Source organism: Cupressus sempervirens, chromosome 3 (genome assembly GCF_028749045.1).
Source record: "Cupressus sempervirens isolate cs-2001-9-10 chromosome 3, ASM2874904v1, whole genome shotgun sequence".
Lineage (NCBI taxonomy): Eukaryota > Viridiplantae > Streptophyta > Pinopsida > Cupressales > Cupressaceae > Cupressus > Cupressus sempervirens.
The window spans coordinates 805,069,290-805,090,263 of NC_143120.1; the positions used below are offsets into that span (position 1 = coordinate 805,069,290).

General features: G+C 31.8%; 1 protein-coding gene across 1 annotated transcript; it reads right to left on the reverse strand.

Annotated features, from left to right (window-relative positions):
- Positions 1-401: 401 nt before the first annotated feature.
- LOC149569249 (WAT1-related protein At2g39510-like) lies at positions 402-3,552 on the reverse strand. Its single transcript, XM_089821999.1, has 7 exons — positions 3,315-3,552; positions 2,460-2,522; positions 2,260-2,376; positions 1,920-2,157; positions 1,644-1,805; positions 673-824; positions 402-590 (listed from the first exon to the last, which is right to left on the reverse strand). The coding sequence occupies exons 1-7, from the start codon at positions 3,518-3,520 to the stop codon at positions 518-520; spliced, it is 1,011 nt and encodes a 336-aa protein (XP_089678125.1). The 5' UTR covers positions 3,521-3,552; the 3' UTR covers positions 402-517.
- Between the last annotated feature and the right edge of the window lie 17,422 nt (positions 3,553-20,974).

Sequence of the window (20,974 nt, forward strand, 5' to 3'; positions counted from 1 at the left end):
GTTTTTGTCAGTGCAGAATGCCAACAAGTTTGTTTTTACTCTCAGTTTGTTTTGTGGCATAGCCTTGAAATTTACCAACATCATCTAGAACTTTCAGGAAAGTTTAGAGAAATCACAACTTTTAAAATATTAGAGTACTACAAATTTTTCTCTAGTTTTTGAATTGGAAATTCCTATTTTTTTTCATTTCCTTTTTCAATGACAACCAATAAAATTTGAAAGACTTGCAAGTTTCTAAAATATAAAAATATTTTAAAAGTCAAAACTATATATAAGAAAATGACTATGTTTAAAAATACTTTATTATGGTGAAATATAATAAAATAATAATTTTTAACTACATTGAATGATTCCATAAGTATTCTATCTTTGGTAGGAATTAGTAAAATATTTAGTACAAATTAAAAAATAATTCATATTATATTGATTATATGTTAATCAAATCATCTTTTTGTTCCACAAAATTCGATTCCTTATTGTTGGAAATTGATGACGGTGTAGTTTGCATCTTTACAATCTATTTCAATTCTTTTCTTTTACTCCAAAGCATGATATACAAACCTACAACAATCAAAATAGCACCAATAACACTGCACACAAAAATGTATAGAAATTAGAATATTGAAGAAATCTCAAAAATATCTCCAATACCATATAGAAAACAATAATTACCTTCCTAAATAAAACCTCTCATCAAGAAGTATAGAGCCCAATATGGCTACTAGTATTAATACAAGTGGCCCAAACATAGTAGTATATACTGGACCCTTTTTCTCTACACACCATGTCATCAAACAAAAGGCTACTCCCGAAGCTACAACTCCCTGCACAATTCATGAATTATATTATGTTCAAGAACTATATAAATTTAATGTATTATTTCACTCTATAATATAGAAGGGTTAAAATGCTCCCATGATGCCATCTTAAAAAACAAATCAATTTGAAGATAAAATAGAAATAAAAATAAAAATTACCCAACAAAAATTATATTTCAAATCAGCTCAAAGCAACAATATAGACAACAAAGAAATTTTAAGGTACTTAAGGAAGATCACAAGGAAAAAGATTAATGGTATGAGTTCCATTGAGAAAAAAATTTCAGGTTAATGGTATGTTTGTTGATTATACCATTGACTGAGATTTCAAATCCTCTCTTGTTATAATGTAAAAGATGATCTAAGATCATGTCATGAATGACGTTTGGAAAGGATACTCTTTAGTCTTTGATTCTTATTTATGAAATATTAATAGAGATATACACTTTCACACAACTTTTAAAAAGATACAGAATCTTTTAAAAAAAAGACAAATAAAAATGATAGTCTAAATTTCACTAAATGATTATCACGTGTATCTATAAATTATCTACAAATATAAAAAGAACACATAAAATATAGTAATAATTTAAAATATATATATTTTATCATTTATAACAAAAGAATACTTAAATTTTTCTGAAAAAATCTTTATAAAATAATTTGAATTTAAACAGGTCCATAAAATATAGGCATTGGATGTAGCTACATGAGGTGAAACCAAATGTAATAGAAGGAAAAATGAAATAAAAGAAAAAAAACCCACAAAAAAATGAACTTCACAAGATAAGTACCAGAGTTTTAAAGAAAATTTAAAATACATACAGAATAGATTGCTGTGAGAAGCTTGACGTTCCATCCTAGAACCCACACCCCATAATGATCTCTTTCAAAAATGAGGGTTATAACAGCACATTGTATGGTAGCCAAAAAGCTGGTTATGGCAGTGCTGGAGTACTGAACTGGATATTTCTTACTAATACTTGTCTGAAATGAGAAGAAAAAACAACATTAGATCAACGCATGAAACTCTATAGAGAAGAAAGAACAACATTGGATCAACTAATGAAACTGTCTATGGTCGCAGATATAAGAAATTACCTGCACAATATACCATGCTGAAAAGCAGATACAACCCATCACCACCAACAAAGAACCTTTTGTCAAATCTTCATTTGTATTATTGCTTTTAGTGTATTCACTCAAATTGAAAGGTGATGGCCACAACTGTATTTTTATTCCTTTATATAATGTCATTGTCATAGCTCCACTCACACAAACAATGGTTCCAAATATTTTTGCTTGACCAGTCAGACTCCTAATGTTTAAACTTTCCATCCTACAATCGATTGTGTAAAAGTTGAAATATAATTTATTAATTAGAACACACTTCTTAAAATGCTGAAGAGCAGTCTAGAAATTATGGTGTCCCATTCCTTACCTGAAAACAATAGCCATTAGAAAAGTAATGGCAGGCACTAGGTTGAGCAATGCCGTTGAAAATGTTGCCGATGTATAAGTCAATCCTGTGTAGTAAAAATTATGATTCAATGAAATCCTGCCATACATAGAATCAGATTAGAAAGCAATAAAACTATTAAATCAAAACATAAGACAATTAATAAAGCTATGAATATTTACCCAAACAAACTACACACGAAAATTTCACCAAAGATTCTCATTGTTAGCTTTGGCCTTGTTTTCCTGTTCCAAATAAAACAATACAAAACAAAAATTATTTGTGCTCATAATATTTTGCAAGTAGATAACAAAGAGAAAGGTTTTCATCAGTAAAGACATAATGTCCTGGTTAAGCTATTATGATTCTTGTTATCAGTGTTATACCAGTACGGTTACTTTGGGACGGTGGGACACCAGGGCGAGTTTCCGGGATGTGGGAAAATGGTCTCATTTTCAGGATGATGGGGGATGGCCAAGGGACGACGACAAGGGGAGGACGGGCTAGAGAAGGGTGTTGTATAGTATACATATAGAACTTGAAATGCTAGTTATGAATCAGTAGTTCACTAGAACATACCAAATTAAAATACTTGAACATAGCAAAATTGCAACATGAATTAGAACCATTGGCATTCAACATAGTAATGTATTACATATCCAATAGTAACATTCAAAAATAAAAATTCAAATACACATCCCAGTGACGGCATAATTGTGGAATGGCAGAGGTGAGGGTGCTTGGGCACTCTAAGTATCCGGTGCGGATACATCTTGGAGATGGGTACTTCAAAGTTTGGGAGGGGAGTGGGAGTCTCCAGATTACACTGCCTGTTATTAAATTAAAATCTTTATTAAAATAAATGTTTGTATTTAGATTATTTTTTTGGTTGATGAATAAAATATCATTCGTTCTACTTGAAACCTAAACCAAATCAACAACAATAATATGATACAACTCATCAATATATCTTGAAGATAGACAAATATAACTAAGACAAGTTTTATCATCAAAGATTTATTGGTATTTTTCCTCACCTTTCCAAGATGTATGCCAAAGGAGCCGTAAATATTGTAGCAAATAAATGCCTGTAAAATACTAATACAAAGTGAGACATTCCCTGATTGAGGGCAATTTTTGATAATACATTCAAGCCAGCAAAACAAATCTGAACTAGTATCATGGTCAAGCTTGGCTTCGAATTTTCATAAATTGATGATAAACACTTTCTAAATTCAGCCATTATCCCTTTCAAATTAAACCACAGATTTCCTTAAGCTCCTGCTCTGATGATGCCTGTATTTATCGCTTTTTGAATAGAATACAAACTATTATACCGATAAGAGAAAACATGGGGTTTATTTTGTGCTGATTAACCGTTCAATATTTTATTCCTCCTCATATTCCCACGCGGCTAATATTGGAATAGAATACCCTAGAAGTATTAGATTTGCTTATCTGTGTTTGGCCATACGTGACTTAGAAAAGCATTAAATGATGGGTGGCGAATCGTGCTTTGGATCTTTTGTTATCAGTCGATTAATCAATCCAAAGTGCGTTGCACTTTAATATATGCTCCCCATTATTATCAATAATAATAATAATGGAGGAAACTTTGTTTGCCATGAACCAAATCAAACCATAGAATCATTTAACTTTGGTTGATATTTATAAAGGCGTGGCCCATTTAGTGGCCTACCGTCATTAGACCAGATAAAATATTTCAATGCGTGATCTTTTCTTCACCTTTTCAAATAATGTTTTAATCAACTAAGTTAGTGTCATTTTTAGTAGTTCTTTAATGCATGTGAGGCAAAGGTCAAAGAAAGACCCTATGTATCATTGTAGTGAAGGTCAATTCAAGATGTAGATATTGGGATTATGAGATGGAATTTATATATATATATATATATATATATATATATATATATATATATATATATATATATATATATATATATATATATATATATATATATATATATGACATTTAAAGATGGATTTTTTAATGGTCACTTTCAATTTTTCATTGTGATTAATAAATTGATTAATATATTGTAGTGGATGATGTGTTTTCCATTAAATCTTATCATAAGACAAATAAATGAAGAATAATAAAAATTTCAGATTTAAAAATTCAAGTTTGATTATTGAAATAAATAAGAAATGATGTTTTGTTAGATTTTTAGAATGAGAACATGTTGAAATTTGAAAGTGATTCATCAAAGTCTAAGACTTTTTGCACTTTCTTAGATAAATATATTAGATCATGAAAACTAATACATTATTTTTCCACCATTCTACATTTGTGAGTATAGATATGCACCTATATATAGATTAGAACTATCACTTGCAAATATAATTTATTAAAATTTAGACTACTAGAATTCATATGCCTCTACATCCAATGTTTAAACATGTGTAAGCACAATTGACATTTAACATTTTTTATGAAATTTAATAATTAATCATCAAGGGTTTTTATATTGAGCATTTGGAAAACCTATCTTTCCAAAACATTCATTCACTACACATATTCTTGGCGGTCATTCATTCAACTCCTTATTAATGAAGAAAAAAAAATACTTTTAAATAATTAGACAAAATAAATACTCTATAATTGTTCACATATTACATACACAACTATGCCAGTAAGGAAAACTGTAAACAACCTCTATATATTTACTTATTCCTTGACCAATAATATCAAATTTTCACCTCCTAATATGATTTGAGAGGAACAAACTCCTAGCATGGAAATTACGAAGGGTGTGTGAATATATTTATTTTCTACTTACTAAACAAAAGCATTGAAGGAAGAACGATTTTCATTTAGAGGCAAGTCAAATAATTTAGGGGTAGTAGTTGAAGATTGTTTAGTCCACAACTAGTGTGAGTAGAATTTTGTTCATGGTATGTATCTATTCTTTTGAGGCTTATGCATCATTTTTGGGTTCAAAGTTGTGATTTCAATCACACATCCATACTTAACTCATGCACAATTGAGATCAAATTTGACCCTTCTCTTTATGATGGATCTAGTACAAAGTAATGACACTACTTAAGTATCACATGCTAAGGAAAAAGCTCAGTTTGGAAATAAATATTCAAATTTGAATATTTAACACTTTTAGTCTAGTAGGATTTAGAGTGTGCATTAATTGTGAATTAAATATCTTTTAGCAATCATTTGAAATTGATAGACCTCTATTGTAGCTCTTAGAGGTTGTTGAATTATTGAAGACTTTTTAATTTAAGAGTTTAGGACTAAGAGTTTAAGAACATTTCTCAAAGCTATGCCTTTCTAAGGATTACAAGACACCTCGATGGATCCTTTCCTTTCTTAGAATTTACTTCTTCATGACAAGATCTTCTTAACATGTGTATTAATATTATGTAATTGATAAATATTTTAATGCAATGCTTAAGGGGGCTTCTCTTTGATACTTTTGTAGGAGAAATATAATAAAGGAGGGATAAATGTTTTTCTTTTGGCTTAAGTGTTTCCCCTATGCTGGAGGAAAAGTCTAGTTCTATACCTTGGACCAGCAGAGCAGGTACTTGACACATAATTCCCTTAAGGGAAACTGACCCATAACCCTTCTCCACTATGAAGGTGAGAAAACCTCGAAGAATAACCAACTTACCTAGAAGTGGCAGCTAAGGAGGGATAACTGTTATGCAAGTTGGGACAACTATATTTCTACTCTAGATTTTATTGTTATTTGATCAATAATATCAATTTTTTTACCTCATCATTAACCTCAACTAAGTAATTAACGAGGCTTCAAATTTTGTTAGCAACCTTTATTATCCTTTGTAGACACAATCCCACCCAAAGAATGATATATAATATAAATATATATATTTTTAAAAAGATTAATTTCTATTCACAAAAAAATCATATATTTTGTTGCAAGTGTTATTGTCATTATACCAAAAGATTCTCCTCTATATTTTATTTTTATTTGAAAAATAATATCAAATGTTCACCTCATCATCAACCTCAACTAAGTAATTAATGAGGCTTAAAATTTTGTTAGCAAACTTTGTTATCCTTCATAGACACAATCCCTTTTAGGTATAACATTAGGAAATTACACCCTAATCCACCATCAATCCACCCAAAAAATGATATATTAGATAAGGTATTCTTTTTTTACAAAAAAATATTAATTTCTATTCACAAAAAAACATATATTTTGTTACAAGTGCGGCTATTGTTGTACCAAAAGATTGACCTATCAATATCTTATGAAACCACTGGACTTATAGAATCCACAAGAGGAGTGTTAGATTGTGGTGATTGATCAGGAAAGTACTATACATACTCCATAAATAGTGGGGTTAAAAAAAAAAAATTGGTACTATTCGTAGATTCGCCACTAAAGTTATGGCTAATTTATGGCCGACATGTTATAACCCTAAAGTGGTTTAATACTTGTATAAAAGGGTTTAGGGTTGGGTATTTTCATAATGTTGTGATGTGAAATTTCTTCTTGCGGTGGTATTGAGCTATAAGGGATTACAGATTGTAATCAAGTTGTAATCACTAGATTGTAATAAGATTGGACTTGTTGTTTGGTGGATGTAGCCCAGGGATTGGGTGAACCACATTAAATCTTGGTGCCTTGTGTTCATTTCTGTGTGATCTATTACTTTTTGTTATTGGTTATATTTGCATCTAGTTTTTTTATTTTTGTTCGTGGTTTATCCTAACAAGTGGTATCAGAGTGAGGTTGTCTTTCAGTTATCCTTTGCAGGAAAGTCTCACGGTTAAGTGGAAGTCTCATGGTTGAGTGGGAGCAATGGCAGATGAGGGTAAGTTGAGGGTTGACAGGTTTAATGAATAGAATTTCCAGTTATGGAAGATGCAAATGGAAGACTATCTATATCAGAAGGATTTATGGAAGTCGTTGGAAGGCAAAGCCAAGAATCAGGGAACTATGTTAGATGTTGAATGGGATATTTTGGACAGAAAGGCACTCGAAAGCATTCAATTATGCTTGGCACCATTGGTGGCATTTAATATTACAAAAGAAAAGATGACAGAAGATTTGATGAAAACCCTAGTGACACTGTGTGAAAAGCCCTCCGCTTCAAACAAGGTATTTCTCATGAAGCGTTTATTTAATATGAAAAAGGCAGAAGGTGGATCTGTTGCAGATCATTTAAATGAGTTTAATACTATTACTAGTTAGTTATCTTCTGTGGGTATCAATTTTGATGAAGAAATTAGGGCTCTCTTGATTTTGTGTTCTTTGCCTAAAAGTTGGAATGGCTTGGTAATGGTGGTGAGTAATTCTGTTCTTGGATCTAGTACCCTAAAATATGATGATGTGATTGGTGTTGTTTTCAGTGAGGAAACTCGTAGGAAATCCTCAAGTGGATCTACATCAGGAAGTGCTTTGAATGCAGAAAGCAAGGGCAGAATGACTGAGAGAGGAAGTAACTCTGGAAATCATGGGAAATCAAGAAGAAAGTCAAAGGGGAAGAGGTCTCAATCGAGAGGACCAAATGACTGCTGGTACTGTGGGAAATCGGGGCACAAAAAGAAAGATTGCTGAAATCGCAAGAAAAATGAAGGAGATAAATTAGATGGAGACAAGGAGGCAAATGTGGTAAGTAACAACTCCAAAGAGGATGCTTTGGTTCTATCTTTATAAAGTGTTGATGATTCATGGGTTTTAGATTCTCGTGCTTCATTTCATGCTACACCTCATAGAGGTTATTTCATTAATTATGTCCAAGGGGATTTTGGGCTTGTTTATTTGGGGGATAATGAACCCTATCAAATTGTTGGAAAGGGAAAAATCAAGATTAAGTTGCAGAATGGGAATCATTGGCTACTACATGAGGTAAGACATATTTCAAGGCTAAGTAGGAATTTAATTTCAGTGGGGCAACTCGTTGATGAGGGTTGTGTAGTTACTTTTAATGATAAAAATTGGAAGGTTTCAAAAGGTTCCCTTGTAGTAGTAAAAGTCGTGAAAGTAGGCACCTTATATCTTTGTACAGGTCATATTGTTCCTTCTACTTTGATTGTTCCAGAGAAAAATGAATGTTCGGGAACAATTGTTGTAGTTGAGTAGGGAGAACAAATAGCTGTTGTAGATTCTGATACAGCACTGTGGCACAACAGACTTGGGTACATAAGTGAGAAAGGTACTTGGGCACATGAGTGAGAAAGGTATGAAAGTAATTTATTCAAAGAAAGTTTTACCAGGTCTGAAATGTGTTAATATGGATTTCTATGAAAGTTGTGTGTATGGAAAACAAAAGAGAGTGAGTTTTGTAAAGACTGGAAGGAAAACAAAAAGGAGAAATTAGAGCTTGTGCATATAGATGTATGGGGACTAGCTCAGGTATCTTCCCTTGGTGGCTCTCATTATTATGTTACATTTATTGATGATGCAACTAGAAAAGTATGGGTTTATTTCCTTAGACAAAAATTTGATGTATTTGAAACTTTTAAGAAATGGAGATGCTTGGTTGAAAATGAGGCTGGTAAGAAATTAAAATGTCTCAAATCTGATAATGGTGGTGAGTATTGCAGTCATGAATTTGAAGATTATTGCTCCACTAATGGTATTCATAGATAGAAAACTATTCCAAGGACTCCACAGAAAAATGGAGTGGTTGAACGCATGAACATGACTATAATGGAGTGCACAAGGAGCATGAGATTGCATGCTGGCTTGCCCTTACACATGTGGGTGGAGGTTGTCAATGCTATAGTATATTTGATTAATAGAGGTCCCTCTACTCCTTTGGGCTGTGGTATTCCAAAGGAGGCATGGATTGGTAAGAAGGTGAGTTATTCTTTTCTCAAGACCTTCGGTTGTGAAGCTTTTGCTCATATAGACTCTAAAAATAGAACCAAGCTAGAAGCTAAATCAAAGAAATGTGTCTTTGTTGGATATGGCATTAATGAATTTGGTTATAGGCTTTTGGATTTTGAAAATCATAAATTTTTTAGAAGTCGGGATGTCATATTCAATGAGAAAGTGTTGTACAAAGATTTGTTGCAGCAACATGAGAAGAAAGAAGATGATTATGTAGTGCTGGATGATACTCCAAAAGCTAATGTTCCAACCATTCCTCATGATGTGCAACAACTGCAACAAAAAATACCACACACACCAGTGAATGTTAGATGGTCAATGAGGCAAATTAGACCTCCACAAAGATTTTCTCCCTCTTTGCAGTCTATTTTACTTACTGATGCTAGTGAACCTGAAAGTTATGATGAAGTTGTGCAAGTGGATACTAAGATTCAGTTAGAGTTTGCAATGAAAGATGAAATGGACTCTTTGCTGAAGAATAAGACATGGGATCTATGCAAGTGGCCTGTAAGTAAAAAGGCTTTACAGAATAAGTGGGTTTACAGGTTGAAAGAAGAGGAAGGAGGTAAGAAAAAATTTAAGGCCAGGTTAGTTGTAAAAGGATTTGCACAAAAAAAGGGAATTGATTTTGATGAGATATTTTTTCCTGTTGTTAAAATGACTTCTATCCATACTATTTTAAGTCTTGTGGCTACTGAAGATTTTCATTTAGAGTAGTTGGATGTTAAAATAGCCTTTCTTCATGAAGATTTGGATGAAGAAATATATATGGCTCAGCCATGGGCATTTGAGGTCAAAGGTAAGGAGAACTTAGTGTGCAAATTGAAGAAAAGTTTATATGGCTTGAAGCAAGCACCTCGGCAATGGTATCTAAAATTTGATAGGTTTATGCATGATCATGGCTATAACAAGTGTCATTCAAATTATTGTGTTTATTTTAAGAGGTTGGATGATGATAGCTACATTATTTTATGTTTATATGTTGATGATATGCTTGTAGCTAGGTCTAACATGGATCATATTAAGGGGTTGAAATGCCAATTAGCACATGCATTTTCTATGAAGGATTTGGACGCAGGAAAACAAATCCTTGGTATGAATATTTGCAGAGATAAGAAGAAAAAAACATTGACACTATCTCAGGTTGATTATGTTGAGAAGGTGTTGCAATGTTTCTCTATGGAGAATGCTAAAGCTATCAGCACACCTTTACCTAGTCATTTGAAATTGACTAAGGAGATGTGTCCTGAGACACAGGAAGAGGAGGATAAGATGTCCAAATTACCCTATGCTTTAGCTGTAGGAAGCTTGATGTATGCTATGGTATGCACTAGGCCAAATATTGCCCATGCAGTGGGAGTCGTTAGCAGGTATATGAGTCATCCAGGATTTGAGCATTGGAATGCTATCAAGTGGATTCTCAAATATTTGAGAGGAACATCCAATAAGTGTTTACACTTTGGGGGCTCTACTCCTGATTTACAAGGCTATGTTGATTCAAATTTGGTAGGGGATATTGATACCAAGCGAAGTACTACAGGTTATGTCTTTACTGTTGGTGGGGCAGCCATGAGCTACATTTCTAGGTTATAGAAGATTAATGCTTTATCCACTACAAAGGCAGAGTATGTTGCTACTACAGAGGTAGCCAAGGAGATAATATGGCTTCAGTTCTTCTTGGAAGAATTGGGACATCCACAAAAGGATAATTATTTGTTCACAGATAGTTAGAGTGCTATTCATCTTGCAAAGAATTTAGCTCTACATTCTAAGACCAAACACATACAATTGTGGTACCATTTCATTTGGTAAATTTTGGAGGATGGATAGTTAAAGCTGGAGAATATACATACAAATGACAATCTAGTAGATATGTTGACAACAATTGTAACAAGGGAGAAGCTGAACTACTCTTTAGCTTTGGTTAGCCTTTTTGACTGAACATGAATAAAAGAACAACAGAGTCCAGGGTGGTTTGATCGAGTGGGAGCCCCATGTGGTAGTCGTATTTTTACAAGATCAGTCTCCAAGTGGGAGATTGTTGTTTAGTGTGGAGCCTAATCAGTCCCAAAGTGGGAGATTGTTAGATTGTGGTGACTGATCAGGAAAGTATTGTACATACTCCATAATTGTTTTTGGTACTATTCATAGATTCACCATTCGTAGATTCGCCACTAAAGTTATGGCTAATTTATGGCTGACATGTTATGACCCTAAAACGGTTTAATACTTGTATAAAAGGGTTTAGGGTTGGGTATTTTCATAATGTTGTGATGTGAAATTGCTTCTTGCAGTGATATTGAGTTGTAAGGGATTACAGATTGTAATTAGGTTGTAATCACTGGATTGTAATAAGATCAAACTTGCTATTTGGTGGACATAGCCCAAGGATTGGGTGAACCACGTTAAATCTTGGTGCCTTGTGTTCATTTTTGTGTGATCTATTATTTTCTGTTATTGGTTATATTTGCATGTAGTTTTTTATTTCTATTTATGGTTTATCCTAATAAGGAGATTAAAATATGTTATGAATCTCATGAGGGGAGTTAGTGCACTACCAAAAATCCCCCCCATATCACTCATTGTAGGCATGCACTACTCATACATGATATTTGAACATATGACTAAGCTTTGATGCCACCTTTTAAAAGTGTGGTTTCCATTGCACCAAAAGATTGACATGTCAATGCTTGCTACAAACACTAGATTTATAGTATCCATGGGATGTGGTCAAACCATGTTGCAAATCCTATGAAGGATGTTGGCACATTGTCAACATATTCTAAAAAAATGTGTTAAGTTTTATTGGAGAATCTTTTAAAATTTCCTTTTTAAGAAAATCTTGGCGAATCTCGGAAAATGATAGGAAAATTCTTAATTAGAATGATTACTCCTTCATTTCTAAAAAATCTATAAAAAGATAGAGCCCAAAGGTTAAGATGAAATTGATAGTTTTATAGGATGAACTCTAAAATATTTTTATATATTTATAGATTTTTTATAGAATTAGAAGTTCCTCTTCTAACATTGTTCATGAAGTTCTAAAAATTAATAAGGATGTTGCCTCATAGAATTTTTTTAGTGTGTTTAGTCTTAGCATTGTTTAATAATAGGTCGAGTTTTTTCATTGGTTTCATTTCATTTGTTGATAGCTATCTTTCTTTTAATAAGTTTGAGGGTCCACTCAAAAGCTATTTACTCAAGTAAAAAATAATCCAAGAGAAACTTTAAATCTCATGATCACTACAAATTATAGGTAAAGGTTTGCTAATGGAATACAAAGAGGGAGATCAAATTACATTGTAAATCAATGATGACAACTAATGATTGGTGATATGTACCTACCTAATAAATATGATATATTATTGGGAATTTAATTTAATTTGTATGATAACTTATAGAATTTGGGAAATATTAATAAAATTATGTATCTAATATTGCAAGAAATATTGAGTTTAAAAGATAAAAAATCAAATGTTTTAGCATTTTAAATAATTCTAAATAACTATAAAAATATTGTAAGAATATGATACTTTGGGTCATCATAAAGATAGAAACATTGGCCAAATTATATTTCTCAATGTTCAACTATCTAGAAATTGTGAAATATGGGAAATATTTTTTCTTTATCAATCCTACCTCCACTTATTAGTTTTTTCTATCCACTTTCTTTTCATGTCTCTTTTTTAACTATTTCATTTGTGTAATGTCATGACATTTTTAGGATTAACAAGAGAGAAGCATCAGTTACATGCAAACATAAGCAATATTAGAAATAACAATACACAAAAAAGAGAACACAAGATACAAATATTTAACATGGTTCACCCAATCCTTGGGCTATGTCTGCCAAACAATAAGTCATAGATCATTATTATCTAGTGATTAAAACCTAATCACAATCCACTAATTCCTTATAGCTTAATACCATCACAAAAAGCTACTAAATCATCATACATTATAAAATCCCTAACCCTAAGCAATTTTTTTGTAGTTATTTTTTTTTGCTTAGAATATGTCATCCAATAGAAAAATAGATCTTGATACCTTTTACAACAATAAGTCTCTACCCTAGGACCCCACAAGGAGCATTTCTCCTTGACCCTGTCTTGGGAGTGCTACCCCCAAGCCCCCCCCATAGACAAATCTAGGTGAAAACTATGTCGAATGAAGTAGGGATTTATATTAATCTCTAAGACTAAGTAGGATTCACATAAAAACAAACATTTTTAAACATATTTTATATTGTTAATGTTAGAAAGTAAAATCTACGAAGATAACTAAGGGAGGGGGATGAATCAGTTATCCAATTTATAAATTTTATCAACCTTATTAAATTTGAAACATGTAATCAATTAGTGCAACAACCATAATAAGATCACTATACACAATAACACAAAATTTGTTAATTAGGGAAACCCTTGATTAAAGGGAAAACCCCAATGGGGATGGTACCCACAAAATAATGTAGTTATATATAAGTTCCTTGTAAGAGGATGGACTTTGCTAGGAGTCAATAAAATACATTTAGTGCATATCGGGCCTTGTTAGGAAACTTTCAATCCATGTGTGGAGATTCCAACCCTGCTAAGAGTTGTGAAAGGCAGAAGGACCTATTGTCCAAATAGCTTCATGTACAAGACCACCAAACTCACTATCTAACTCACCTTAGTACTATTATTCATAGAATAATACAAATAAACAACTATCGACACCAACCTCTTTTCCAAAAAAAGACTCTAAGTGAGCTCATTATCCTAAATGGCACCAAACACTTCTTTGATCTCAAGATATTCTTTATATGAGGTTCCTTAGATCTCACACCCAAGTTTGCATACTTGCATTACACATCCATACACTTGAATCACACTTTCCACACACACTTCCACAAGGAAAATAACTTTCCTTTATACCAAGTTCTTAAAATAATTATTGAGTCTGATTGAGACTTTCTCAGTTTACAATTAATATAGGACAACATTAAGATAATATAATACACATTACACTACATCTTTTCACAATTACATAACACTGTTGACTCACAATCTTCACAATCCTTCACATGTGTAACATTACACTTAGCGTGATCAGCCACACCATCTTCATTATGTATTCTAGCTTTATAAAAATATGCTTAACTAGAGTTTATCTCTATTAGAAGATATAATCAAAACAATAGTAATCGCTTCTCAAGAACTCTGTCTTTAATAAATCTCAAATAATTATCAACTATCCACATATTTCTTCGTGGTCACTTAGCCAGGTCATCATGACACTCTATAGAACATCTAATTAAGTGCACATAGCCTCATCATGAACCCTCAAACTTCATGATCTTAATCTTTTTTTCCTTCTATATCAATCTTCACAAAATCATTAGTATATTTACATAAATGAAAAACACAATAATGAATGCAACACATAGTCATGCTAACAATCTCTCAATTCTCTAGAAATGCTAGGATACTCCACCATAGGAATATCATTAACACTCATGCTAGCTAAAAATATCCTCCTTTAGCATTGATGAATATATATATATATATATATATATATATATATATATATATATATATATATAATGTTTAACTTTCATGAATACCAAACATATATCTTTGCTGCAATTGTTTCATTGTAATCTTTCTTTTCAAATCCTCTTCATCAATCAAATATGAATCTAAGGAATAACTCTCCATCAGTGGTCCTCTCTCCCATTAATATACTTATCAATTCCATGTACCATGAGATGTTTTTCATGTACATATTCTCTCCCATTGACATCAATAACAAAGGTATAATTATGTCAATTTACTGCATAAGATCTTCAATAAGCTCAAGTGTTCAAAGACACTATTAAATACCAGTTCCCAAGATTCCTTCATGACTCATCTTAGTCATAGATACTCCCTCGTAGAGGAAGCATCAAGTATCTAGTCCAAATAAATAATAGTGCATTGTACCACTGGACTGATGCAATCTCTGCATCAACTACCTAGAAGTAGGCATGGGCATGATCCCATGTATGCCTCTTAGGCACTCAAATGTATCCTTCAACAAAGGCTTTGTAAATATATATGATATCTGCTCCTTTGTACTTTTATACTCCAGTTTGATCTCTTTCGTTGCAACTTGATAGATATTTAGCTTTGTCTTTGAATGTAATACAAGATTCTTAGAAATGTTATCACAATGTATGATGAGAGGCTTTATAAACTAAACTCCAATGTATTCCAACATTTTCTTCATCCACATGATCTGAGTACAATTATTTGTTGTTGCTACATACTCTTCCTCTATTGTGCTCTGTGAAACACAATCTCATTTCATGCTTAGCCAAGAAACCAATCTTCCTCCTAAGAAAAATGTTCCACCACTTGTACTCTTCTATCATCCATATTATTTTCCCAATCTACATCAATATATGCACATTAGGTAATTTCATTTCATCTATCATATAATAACCAAAAATTGGGTGTACCCTTCAAATATTTAAAAATATTTTTTACTACTATATAATGTGATTCTTTAGGACCGACTTGAAATCTCACAACAATACCAACTACATTTCCTATATATGGTCTTATGTGAGTCAAATATTGCAAACCTCCAATCATTGATCTGTACTTATTTTTTTCAATAGTAGGTGACTCATCTTTGCTAGATAACTTGTGACCAATTACCATAGGTTTACCAACAAGTTAACAACTTTCCAAACCAAATATTTTCAACAAATATCTTAGATACTTAATCTATGATAAGAAAACACTATCACTATTCTGCACAAACTACAATCCCAAGAAATACTTCATTTCACCAAAAATAACCTCATTTTCTTCATCATCTCCTCCAAAGATTATATCATCTAGAAATACTTCAATAATTAATTAACCATTTACAATATCCTTCAAATATACATTATTGTTTGTAGTACCTTTATCCAATCTCACATACCAGGCTCTAGGTTGTTATTTTAATCCATACAATTCTTTCTTCAATTTACAAACCATATCTCCTTCTTTTGTCAAAGGAAAACCTTTAGGATGCTCAATGCAGACTTCTTCTTCAAGTTCCCCATTCAAAAATACTAATTTGACATCCATCTGATACAATTTCAATTTCTTGTTAGCCGCATAAGACAAAAACATTCTAACCACCTCTATTCTAGAAATAGGTGCAAATATTTCCTCATAACCTATACCTTCTTGCTATGAATTACCTTTACATACTAGTCTTTCTTTGTTTCTCACAACCTCATCTTGTTCATTCATTTTATTTCTTAAAATCCACTTAGTTCCTATAACATTTGTGTCCTTGGGTCTAGGAAACAATTCCCATGTATCATTCTTCTCAATTTGATCTAATTTTTCTCTCATATCTTTAATCCAAAAATAATCTTAACTATCTTCATCTACACTTTTAGGTTCTACTTATGAAACCAAACATATTTCTTCTCTTTTTACCTTGAACTTATTATTTCTTATTTATTCTTGCTACTAATAATCTAATCAATAGGAGGATTCTTAATCATATTCCTATTTGGTGTCACTATCTCAACTCCAACTTTAGCTCTTGGTTCACTTATTGTTTCTTCTCTCTATTCCATAATTTGTATATCATTCTACAAATTTATGCTAGTCTAATTAAACAACTCAACATTATCTTTAGTAGCCTTTTGATTAGTCTCTTCATCAAAATTATAATCAAACATTCTTTCTTGAATACCAAACTTCTCATGAACCTTAACATTTGCACTCTCAACAATAGTCTTAGTTCTTTGATTAAAACATCTGTAAGCTTTTTTTTTGATTGAATAACCAAGAAACATACCTTCATCACTTCTTGCATCAAACTTACCAATATCATCTTCTCTCTCAATATAACACTTACTTCCAAAGATTTTGAAATACTTAACTAAAGGTGTATGTCCAAATCAAAGCTCTTGGGGTCTTAATAGTACCTTGTATGATTTTTACTATTCTTCTCAGGTGTCTTAGGGGCTGAAAGATGTCTTTTAATGCCATAAATTACTTCACAAAAACTATTAAAATAATTCATAGTAAACTCTCCACCTTTATCAAATTTCAAGCATTTAATCCTTAATCTAGATTCATTTTCAACTCTTTTCTTAAACACTATAAACTTCTTAAATTATTTATATTTCTATCTAAGAAATACCATCCAAATCATCCTAGTAAAATTATAAAAAGATTCATGGAATACTTTTCACCATAGATTACTCTTGTCTTTGTAGGAACTCTCAAGTCTTTGTTTACTATCTCTAACTTTTCTATTGTAGTAAACTTCTTGCTTGGAAAATAACTTTTCTCTTGCTTTACCATAACATATTCCTTGCATAACATGTTAGAAGGCTTCACAATTTTAGAAAAAAATCTAACAACAAATTTAGTGCTCACTTTCACAATGTAATCAAAATTTATGTGACAAAACCTCTTATTCCATAACCATCTATTATCTACTTTAGAAACTAAACATTTCATCTTAGTAGGATTCAACTAAAAAACATTAGCTCTTGATTTTGTACATCTACTAATAAGATTACCATCTTTATCCTTGATAATGCATGTATTTTTTGTAAACTATAACTAATATCCCTTGTCAACTAGTTCTTCAAGACTCAAAAGATAGTGTTTCAAACCATCAACAAAATAAATACCATCAATGTTAGTTTTTGCATTAAGAGTAATAGATCCCATTCCTTTTACATGATAGGATGCATAGTTTCCAACTATAACAATTCCTCTATCACAACTGTCAAATTAAAATAAATTATTCATATCACTAGTCATATTATGTAAACAACCACTATCTATGGTCCAATTAGATTTCTTCTTTTCAACTTGTGAGACTAATTCCTTTATTTATTTAATTTCTTAGATTTATCAAGACTTTCCTTTTTAATTGCAATAAATCCTATTTCATCACTTTCATTATCAATTTCACTCATAAATATTTCCACACTACCTTTCATATCTTCATCATTTGCATAAAGATATTCTCTAGGTTTCCTAGGCTTGAAATTCCTCTTATACTTCTTTACTCTCTTAGGGCACTTAGAAGCATAATGACCATATTCATTACAAGTCCAATATTGAAATATTTTCTTACCTTCTAGTTCTCTTCTAACAAGTAGGGAAATTCCTATTTCAATATTCTTGTCTTCTTTAGATATTCCTCTCCTGTTGTTAGCATAATCTCCACTAGTACTTGCACTTCTTGTCAATGTAGGTTGAACACTCAATGTGCTAAAAATAGTCTCAACTCTAGATAGATCTTCACTTTGTCTCAAACTTATCTTAGTCAATTCCAATCTTCCAAGAAGAGTCTCTCTAGTGAACTTTGATGTGCAAAGTATAAATTTTTCAATCATCTGTGCTATCTTCTTATACGCAGGCATCAAAGTCTTCAATATCTTCCATACAATTTCATCTTCATCTTTCATTCTATCAAAAGAATTAATTCTTGCAACAATCTCTGATATTCTACAAATATAGCTTCATACAAATTCATCTTCCATCATTTTATCTTGTTGAAATAAATATATCCAATTTTGGAATCTAACCTTCTTAGCATGCTTATCACCTTCATAAGTAGATTCCAAAGCTTTCCAAAGCTTATGTGCTAAATTAAAATATTTTTCATGATAGTACTCATTTTTAGGAAAATGTATTAAAATGCTTCTGAAGCAAGCATATTAAACATAAACAAATATCTCTAACCTTCTATACAAGTTTGAAACTTGTCTTCATCAATGATTTCCTTATTATTTTTAGTGATCAAACAATATCCTACACCCATGCATAGAAGATGTGCCTTCATCTTCTCTTTCCAAATGCCATAGTCGGTTCCATAAAACTTAAAAATTTCTTTTTTGAAATGATTTTTCACAAATTTCCTTAAGCTATTAAGCTTTTCCTTCAAGGACCTAATGCTCTGATACCAATTGTTAGAAAGTAAAGTCCACCAAGACAACTAAGAGGGGGCGTTTTGAACCAATTATCCAATTTAAATTTTTTTTATCAACTTATTAAATATGAAACATGTAATCAATAAGTGCAACAACCATAGTAAGATCACCATACACAATAACACTAGATTTGTTAACTAGGGAAACCCTTGATCAAGGGAAAGCCCAGTGGAGATGGTACCCAAAAAATGATGTAATAATATATAAGTTCCTTATAAGAGGATTTATTCTATTAGGATTCAATGAAATGCATTAAAAGTAAATATTAGTCCATATTAGGAGGTTTTGAACCCCCGTGAGGAGATTCCAATCCTATTAGGAGTTTTCCCAATCTTGTTAGGAGTTGTGTCAACCATGTTAGGAGCTATGGAAGGTAGAACCCACTATAAAAATAGCTTTAGGGGTAAGACCACCAAACTCAGTGTCCAACTAGTCTTAGGACTATTCTCCATAGAATAATATAGCTAAATAACTTTCCACTATAGTCTTTTTGCTAAATAAAGCCTCTTTGTCAGCTCTCCATGCCTTAACTACACCAAACACTTCTTTGATATCAAGATATTCGATATTAGGTTCACTAGATCTCACATCCAAGTTGACATACTCACATTACACATCCATATGCTTGAATCACACTTTCCATACACAGTACCACAAGGAAAATAACCATCCTTTATACCAAGTCCTTAAACTAATTATTGAGTTAGTGTTGAGGCTTTCTCAATTTATAATCAATATATGACCACATCAAGATATTAGAATGCATATTACATTGCATCTTTTTACAATTACATAACAATGTCGAATCACAATATTTACAATCCTTCACATTTACAACATCATTCTTAGCATGATCAGCTACACCATCTTCATTATGTCTTCTACCTTTGTATAACTATGCTTAACTAAATTCTATCCATGTTAGGAGATTCCAAAAAAATAGTAGTCGCTTCTTAGGAACTCTGCCATAACTCTATCTTCAATAAATCTCAAATAACTCTCAACTCATAATGTTAGCCCCAACTGATAATGTTGTTAATATATATGATTACCTCATCTCAATTATTACATTTTCATTGATGTCAAGCCTTAATTGGTGACATATTATGCTAATTTAGTAGAGTGCCATATCATTTTATTGATGAAGAGGATTTGAAGAAAGTATAATGATGATGTAAGTGTATGGTATTCAATGGAAACTTGAATGAGTTAGAATTTTATAGGATAATTTGGTTTGATATGATTTGATTACATGTTGAGATCATCTTTAAGCTAGACCATTTAGTCAATGAAAGATGAAAAGTAGTGTTAAATGAGCTACTATAGTTGTCACAGAACACCTCATAAAGAAGTAAGATAGTGTAGTATTAATCATGAAAGATTAGTGTTAACTAAGTCTAGGGTTAACCAAGCACATGTAATGTTAACCAAGCAATGGAAACGAAAAGATTCAATCTGAGACCAACGTTTGGCAAAAATTAAGATTGTTTGTGAAATTTTGAAGATAAAAATGAAGTTAGTAAATAGATCGATGACTAGCTAAATTCAAGGAAGATATGATGAAGGTGATTTGATGATTTGAATCAAAAGACAAATCTCAAGGTGAAGGCACACTAATTGAGTGTCTAGATTTAATGAATATGGACTAGATAAAGTTATACAATTGTGACTAAGCAAGTTTTTTTTGCAAGATTTTAGAGGAGCAATTTTTTTCTATTTAAGGTATGGATACGATGTTCAATTTCTCTAATCAAAGAAGAAGAAAGTGTTATCCTAGAGGATAATCGAGAAGAACTACATTGTGAAGATCAAGAAAAAGAAGTGCTAAGTGGATGTGTGAGTAAGTGGAACATCCTAAAGTGATTAG